The 8,612-nt window shown below is 41.5% G+C and overlaps 1 protein-coding gene across 1 annotated transcript in view; it reads left to right on the top strand.

Moving 5' to 3' along the window:
- Positions 1-611: 611 nt before the first annotated feature.
- LOC139411293 (putative palmitoyltransferase ZDHHC13) overlaps positions 612-8,612 on the top strand; it is a 29,638-nt gene continuing 21,637 nt past the window's right edge. The window contains exons 1-2 of the mRNA XM_071157410.1: positions 612-736; positions 4,034-4,254. Of these exons, the coding sequence (XP_071013511.1) occupies positions 713-736; positions 4,034-4,254 (245 nt within the window). The 5' untranslated portion in view covers positions 612-712. The remainder of the gene's footprint in view (positions 737-4,033; positions 4,255-8,612) is intronic.

Raw genomic sequence — 8,612 nt, 5'->3', positions numbered from 1 at the left:
CTGGTGCTATGCAACGTTTTGCTAGCATAACAAATTACTAGCTAGACTTTTTACGATTTCGGGTGTGTTCGTAAATTCAATCTGGAGTGCCAGAGTGCGCTCTGGGCGTTCGTAAATCCAGAGCGTTGTCAGTCAGATTGTTGATTCATAGGTTCATAAATTCAGAGCGTTTCGCTCTCGGAGCATTCAGAGCGTACACTGGACGCTCTGGCAAGCGTTCAACTGTAGTCAAGCACTCAAGCTAACTGGCTAACGTTGGCTAGTTACTTACAAACACAAATGAGAGAACACCCCCACTCTTGACTATTTTACTCGACCTAGTAGAGCTGGTTAGGCTGTTTTCATGTTATCCATAACATTGGTGACTAACTGTGCTGCTGGCAACAATTTAATAAAGGTATTTTTTTTGCCACCGGGCATATTGTAAATTCATCAGTTACTCTGTTTGAGAGTGCTCTAAAATCGGAGTAGATAGACAGAATTAACAATATCAATTGAAACGCACAATGACTACACCACTAAACTAAGAATGACCTTCACTGTCTCTTGGCCACACTCCAGTCCAGTTGGCGGAGGTAATGCACCTTAGTTGGTTGCCAACCGCCATATAAAATCACTGAGGAAGAAGAAGAAGAAGGAAGTTGAGGCCGAAGGGAGTTCGCGCAAAATTAAACGATTTTCGTTGTCCTCTCGTCACATTTCTGTCTGTACAATGGATTGGAAGGGAGATAACGGCGTAAGTTTAACTTTACAGTGATTCTTGATTGAAGAGGAAGGGAATACTTGCTTTCTAATTAGAGCGGTGCTAAAATAGCCATCATATCTAGCTAGGTAGCTAGTTAGCCTAAGGTTGGACGCTTCATGAATTGGCAGCAAGTTTGGGGAAATGCCATTGAGAAGAGGTAGCAGTCAAGCATGTCAAGGCAGATGGATAGCTAATAACTAAACTAGCACTGATCAGTAGGTATGTAATGTTAGATTACCAACAACATTTCAGACAACTGTCATCGTCTATGCAGCTGACGTTATTCAGTAAAGCGACTGTAGCTAGGTTGATTAGGTATGTGTGTATCGTAGAACTGGGAAACTGTATTAGGTAGTTAACTTTCTAACAAAGCTGCAGTAACTAGCTTAACTAGGTCTATCAACTGGTGGCTGTTTCCCAGATATGGGATCAAGTCACGGATGGGTAAAATTTGTGTAACGTTCAAACGGGAATCTTTTCTAAAAACGTAGGAAAGTACAAGGTTGCCAACAAACAACGCATATAGTACAGAGTAGCATGATCAATTCACCTAGTTAACTAGCTGCCGAATAGGCATCAACTCACCACGTAGCTGGTAAAAACCTCTTAAGGATCCGCCCATTAAAAAAAAATAATAATAATAATCACCTAAAATGACATACAGGCAGTTAGATTTGGGTATCTCAGGCCATGAAGCAATGATATGCATTTTCTTGGTACCATTTGAAAGGAAACACTTTAAAGTTTGTGGAAATGTTGGAGAATATAACACAATAGATCTGGTGAAGGATCATCCAAAGAAAAAACAACTGTTGTTTTTTTTGTACCATCTTTGAAATGCAAGGAAAGGCCATAATGTATTATTCCAGGCTGGGTGCCGTTTAGGTTTTGACCACTAGATGGCAGCAGTGCATGTACACATTTTTTTAGGCTGATCCAATGAACCATTATATTTGTTGCATTTTTCATGTTCATGTTCAAAATTGTGCACTCTCCTAAAACAATAGCATGGTATTCTTTCGCTGTAATAGCTACTGTAAATTGGTCAGTGCAGTTAGATTAACAAGAATTTAAGCTTTCTGCCTATATCAGATATGTCTATGTCCTGGGAAATGTTCTTGTTACTTACTACAACATGCTAATCACATTAGCCTACGTTAGCTTAACCATCCTGTGGACACTGATCCCAAAGAAGTTCATGTTTGTCCATAGGCTACCAGAGTGAGGACAGACATCTTTCAGAGTAAACATGGTGGGTGAAAAACTTAATTAAATAGCCCACTCCCTACCTGGTATTTTATTATCCCGCTATACAACCTTTTATGCATTGTTTGTTGGCAACCATTGTTTGTTGGCAACAAATTCCTGTTGGAACGCAAACACAAATTATACCCAGCCATTGTAATTATTTTTCCAGTCACTAGGTCCGTCTCTCAAGTCGAGTCCCAGGAAGAATGGGTCGAGTTAAGGCCAAGTCGTGCATTAAAAAAATATATTCATGCAATGACTTGTTCAACTTCAAGTCTGTGTCATTATTGAAGCTACCACAAAGCCCTTTTCATTATTTTGTCTACAACATATTATGATTATGTAAGAATTATTTTTTACAAGAAATTCCAAATGCAAGTTTAATAAGTAAATGATTACAAAAATAAATTGCCTACCAAAATATCATGTTCCTGCCAGCCTAGTGTGTCACACTCTGTAGGCTATAGCCTTGAAATAATGTAAATAGGCCATAAAATATAGCCTTAGTAATTCTTAGGCTACCTATCTGGTTCCTGACCTATTTAGTGTTTATATGCTGTATAATATGACATGTTATATTTGAAATGATGAGTGCTTCTTAGTCACCTTTTTTAAATGTATTTTTTTATACTTATTTTTTATTGTAGGAACACAAAGAACAAAATAAAATCAAATAAAAGAACAACAAAAAAAGATCTGGCAGTTACAGTGCACTTCATACATTCATCATCATATCATCATATTCGTTACATTGACAACTTTGAATTCAACCTTTTCCAAGTACGAAACCCATTTTTCCCAGTATTCTTGACCTCTCCTGCTGAGTTCTTAAAGCAAAGGTCATACGCTCCATGTGGTGTATATCTTCTACAATGTCTATCCATTGTGTCACTGTGGGAGGGTCTTTTTGTAGCCATTTCCTAGTGACAGCCTTTTTACTGGCTGCCAGTAGGACCCGTAGTCACCTTTTTAAAGAAAAGTATACTATAGTACACAGTAGAGCACATGAGTTGAGTAAATTAATGTACTATACTCTACTACTGAACTATACTGTGCTTTACTGTACTGCGCGCTAAACTGTGCTGTACTTTGATGTCCAAACGTGTGAAAAATAAACATCTATAATTGGTTCAGATTTGGCTGGACCAACCTATTTGGTCTTGTTTGGGGGCAAAGCTCATTAACATAATTGCCAGTGTGTAGAATAATACCCACATATGCAAAGGAGGATATTGCATATTTATACCTTTTGTAAACCTATTTAGGATACATTACCATGAAGAGAATGACATTCATATCCATAATTATGCATTTCTGTGGAGTACAGATCAGGGACCCATGATTAAATTCTATTATCGCAATTCCGTTACTGGGTGTAAATCCACTTCACTTACTGTAGTTAACCAAAATAATAGATTAATCATAGCTGGTGCCCCATTTCATTCTGCAAACATTGTTGCATCTTAATTCGGTGGATTTAACTGAATGTTTGGAAAACGTGGACAGATAAATAAAAAAAACTGAGGGAGATTTTACCAAAATTCTGTTAGCACACTTTGCAGCTGCACAGTTCTTGCAGTAAATGTTTTTTTTTTTAAATCTTCAGTGTAAGTTGTTCAAAGTAGTCCTTGTACATGGAGTTTTTATGGTTTGTTAAACTTTGAAATCAATGTTTTTTTTGTTTGGCATACATTTGAGTCTCAGTGCAATTCCATTACCATAGAATTGCCTAAATGCCATAAATTGTCTGTCTGTCTTTTACTTAAACAATGGGGAGAAACCAGAAAGATCAGGCTACTGGAATTCTTTGCAGTTTGGTTGTTTTCATGATTTTGTCTTTTTTTTTATCACCTGCCCAATGGGTCAACCTCCGAGCACGCTCAACTTGCATGACTGCTCAGTTCAAATGCCTCAGGCAGTAGGCCAACCCTTAATGTCAAATAGTACCATCTATTTGCAAGTCAGGCAAACTTACCAAAATCGAGAATTTCCATCTATAGTTGATAATGTACCCATTCTCTCTTTTTGTGTATTTGACAGGTTCACAACCATGACGGTTGCCAAGGCCACGGGGGTCACTCGCATGGGCCTGCGGTGCATGGATTCGGGGGTCACGGCGGTGGTTTGGCGCACGGGTTCATGCCTGCTTTCCATGGCCAATTTGGCCCACGAGCTGACCAGATGATAGACCCCACTCAGCAGCCCAAGAAACGGTCGCATATGGATGACAGCAGCAGCTGGGACATTGTCAAAGCAACACAGTAAGATTCACCACTGTTGTGTCTCATATTAAACCCTATAAATGCCCACTCAGTGCAAATGTTCTGATCCCAGCCCCATAGCTCAGGTCAAAAGTAGTGCACTATATGGGTAATATATTTTCATTTGAAATCATCCCTTGAGATCCACAAAGCAGTAGTGATCAGAGCAGTAAGAATTGCCAAATGGCAATACTGAGGACTGAATAGCTTTCAGGGATTGCAAACTCGTCACTCTTTGGGGATATTCATCTACGTGAATCGTGTAGATCTGTATAAAAAATATAAAAAAACTTTGTGGGTGACTCTCGCAAACAGATCTTCTCCCTGTGTGATCACTACCTTCTCTGGAGACTGTCCGCATGCACTCCACGCAACAAACTTGTTTCCTTACTGGGAATTTTGGAGTGCAACCTGTATTCAAAATTGTGCTGTAATTATAGTTGATAGATGCAAATTATAGTTGCTTGTATGTTTTCTATAGCCCAAATGATTACACACAGAAGTTATTAACTATAGCCAGCTGACTTTAGCTAGCTAACTACTTTGGCATTTAAGTTGGCAAACTAACATTATCACTCGCTTGCCTCAGCTAACTACATTTCTCCTCAGCTCACGTCTGTGTGTAATAACCCACAGAACACTTATATGCATTGGAGGAAGCGCAGGATTAACTTTAGGGTAATTCAATCACTTTTTGACAACATACCTTTTCTGATGTAAACAAAACTTACCATACATGTTTGCCCATGGAAGAAGTGGTCAGGAAGGGACTTTTTAGACCTGAATGCCAAAACATTCAGGAGATAAAGGTGCACAGTGTATCCATGTTGCATACCATACCATGACATATGTCTTCATCACTGGAAAAGAACATTTGATGTAATTTAAAAGCTTACAAACAGGATTGTCATTATTTTATAATGAATACATTGGGGGGGGGGGGGGGGATTATAACAATACTGGTATTTATTAACCTTTTTAAGATAAAGAAAAAATAATGAGTAAACATGTTGTAGCTTAGACCCTACTTTACATCATCTGAGGTGTGTGTGTTGTGCCCACTGTTGTTTGAGACACATGCTCTTGAATACAGGGTGGGTGCCATTTCAATCATTAGTGGTTTCCATTAACTTGTGCAGTGCTCAAACACTATTTTGCAAAAACCTAGTGTCGAATAAAAATGTAGTGTTTGAAGTGTTTCCATTACTCATTTAGACAAATTACACATTAATAGTCGACAGCCTGTATGCCCTCCCATCAACAGTGCCTTCAGAAAGTATTCATACCCCTGGACTTTTTCCACATGTTGTTGGGTTACATCCTGAATCTAAAATTTGATTGCATTGAGAGTTTTTTTTGTAACTGGCCTACACACATTGTAGCGGTATTTATTAGAGAGGGGTAAAGAAAGATTTTGTTCGGGCGCCAGGCAGGTATTAACCATGCCGAAAGGAAAAGAGTAGACTAGAGAGAACCACTACCAGACCCACACACATCAGCAGAAGAGACTGCCTAGAGTGTAGCCTGTTTACCAGATAGCCAGTGGAGAGAAAAAATAATACACACCATATAAAACCCACATCACAGCACAGGGGTAACCCAAACAAGAATACCTCATACAATAATACTAATACTAATAATGGCATAGCAATTCAACAGCAACTTCATACAAGAACGAACCCAGTCATCAACATAGGATTTGCAATAATCTGTATTATTTTCTAGTGGATGAGTGCAAAGGGTATGAATGTGGGGGGTGTTCATCGACACAACAAAGGCCTTAAAAATGTCCACAGTCTTCTCAGCCACATGTCATTAGTACACCTCAATACAGTTCACATAACAATACACAACTTGCCAGCAACCTCCCTTTTAACTAAAATGTCCAAATACTTCTGGCAGGGCAATAATAGTCCAGCTCTAATGAACTTCAATAGGAAATGCATTGGAAAAATAGAGTCTGTTGCAGGGTAAAGCACTGGAACGATAGAGGGAAGAGAAAAAGAGAGATCTTAGCTGTGGTCTTCAGGCGTGCAGGTGTACTGTCTGACTGTCCGATGGTTTGTATGTTAAAGCTTCGCAACAATGTTGCTACTAATCCATGCGATCCATAACGGGCGTGGTCCCAAACGAAAACAACCACGACCTAGAGCGATTACACCGATGATTGAGTTAAATACTCTATAAACTACACACGCTGAAAACAAACAAAACTTCTGCAGCACAGCACACACAATCAAACTGTCGCGCCACCAAAGAGCTCCTCCCCAAAGAGCTGAACGAGCTCTCTTTATTTTCTCCTTCCTTACTGCTCATGCGCTCTTAAAGTGGCAGTGCACGGTGAAGGCTCCGTGCAGATTTCGCCACACTCCTCCCCCCATGAAAAAACAATGCCTGTAGAAACAGAGAGGATGCAGGCTTTGACAGGTTCATGTTCCTGCTACACAAAACCAGGGAAGTCCTCCTCATCAGAGTCCTCCACGAAGAGGTCCTGCAGGTGTTGCTTTTGCCTGCGATCCAGCTCTTCTGCCGTAGGGTAACAGGGCTTTAGGTCAACAACATGCACTGTCCTGACATCTTCCCCAGTGTCCTCCAAACAGACCAAGTAGTTCACTGGTCCCAACTGCTGCACTACACGGTATGGACCTTTCCATCTTGAAGCTAGCTTGGCAGTGAACTTCTTAGATGCCTTTGACAGATGATGTGAACGTACCCAGACACGAGACTGGGGTGGAAAACGCACGTCTCGTCTATGTTTGTCATAGTTTCTCAGCTGTCGTTGTTTGGCTTTGGTTTTGCTGGCCTCCACTCTGGCTAGCAAGGTGTGGTGGTGTTGTACGGCATCAAACGCTGGGCAGTCAGGTGAAACATTCAAACTTTGCAAGACCCTGTCCATCGGACCTTTTAGTGGTCTTCCCAGGTGGAGTTCGGCGGGAGTGACCCCAGAAGTCTCCTGCACGGCAGAGTTCAGTGCAAAGCGAAATTCTGGAAGATGCTGATCCCACCTTGTGTGCTGATCCCCCACGAATGAAGCAATCATCCCCTTCAGGGTTCGGTTTACCCTCTCGGTCAGGTTGGTCTGAGGATGGTAGGCTGTGGTCAGCTTGGCAATTACACCCCAGTAGGTACAGAGCTCTTTGTATATTCCTGATATGAACTGCGGACCTCGGTCAGAGAGGATTTGGTTGGGAATTCCGAATCTGGTAAAAACCTCCCTTCGCAGAATTAGAGCAATGGCTGATGCAGTGGCTTTGCGGAGGGGAAACTACTCCACCCAGTGTGTGTAGTAGTCCACTACCACCAATAAAAATTCATTCCGTGTCCCCCGGCTGGGAGGAAAAGGTCCCATGAGGTCAATTCCCAACATTTCATTTGGATGGTTCATCACGGTCTGCTGCATTTTCCCGGCAGGTCTGCCAATGTCTGGTTTGTATTTCTGGCAGACTTCACACTGCTGTACAAACTTCCGGGTATCAACCCACATGCCTGGCCAGTAAACCACCTCTTGTAGTCTTCGATAAGTTTTAAAAACTCCAAGATGGCCACTCATGGGATTGGCATGATAAGCTTGGATTATCTGGTCACACAATGTAGAGGGAATGAAGACGCGATAATGGGTGCTGTGTATTCCATCTCCTCTTGGAGTTTTTCGATACACTTTATCCTGAATTATGCTATACTTATCACTGAAGCGACTCTTGGAGTCTTCTTCAGACACTCTTGTGGATCGCCATGATGGCAGCATCCTTCTGCTGTGCTCTCCATACACTCTCATCATCCAGAGGAAAGGAATCATCCAGACATTTAGCGGTAGTATAAGTACTGCACAAGGGAGGACAAACATTGGCAGTCTCTGTAATCCGAGAAAGGGCATCTGGTACAACGTTCAGTTTTCCTTTGCGGTACTCAATGATGAAGTCAAACTTCTGCAGTCTGATAGACCAGCGAATAAGACGGCTGTTGGTCTTGCCTGATGCCAGAACCCACTGCAGAGCAGCATGGTCTGTGACAACGGTGAAGATCTTTGCCTCCAAGTAGTAGCTCCATTTCTCCAAAGCCCAGACCACAGCGAGGCACTCCCTTTCAGTCGTTGAATAATTCCTCTCGGCTGAATTAAGGGTGCGACTTGCATAGGCAAGAACTTCTTCTGTTCCAAGTCCTGTTTGTTGAGCCAAGACTGCTCCAAGTCCTGTTTGACTTGCATCCGTGTACACAATGAAATGAGCATTCAGGTTAGGATGTCCAAGCACTGGAGGAGTAATTAGACTGTGTTTTTGAGTGCTTCAAATGCACCTTGGCATGCAGGGGTCCATTGGAATTTCACACCTTTCTTCTTAAGGTGGTTGAGGGGTTCGGCT

The sequence above is a fragment of the Oncorhynchus clarkii genome, chromosome 6 (genome assembly GCF_045791955.1).
Source record: "Oncorhynchus clarkii lewisi isolate Uvic-CL-2024 chromosome 6, UVic_Ocla_1.0, whole genome shotgun sequence".
NCBI classification, from domain to species: domain Eukaryota; kingdom Metazoa; phylum Chordata; class Actinopteri; order Salmoniformes; family Salmonidae; genus Oncorhynchus; species Oncorhynchus clarkii.
Note: the sequence above shows the minus strand (reverse complement) of the source record. Positions and strands in the feature narration are given on the sequence as shown.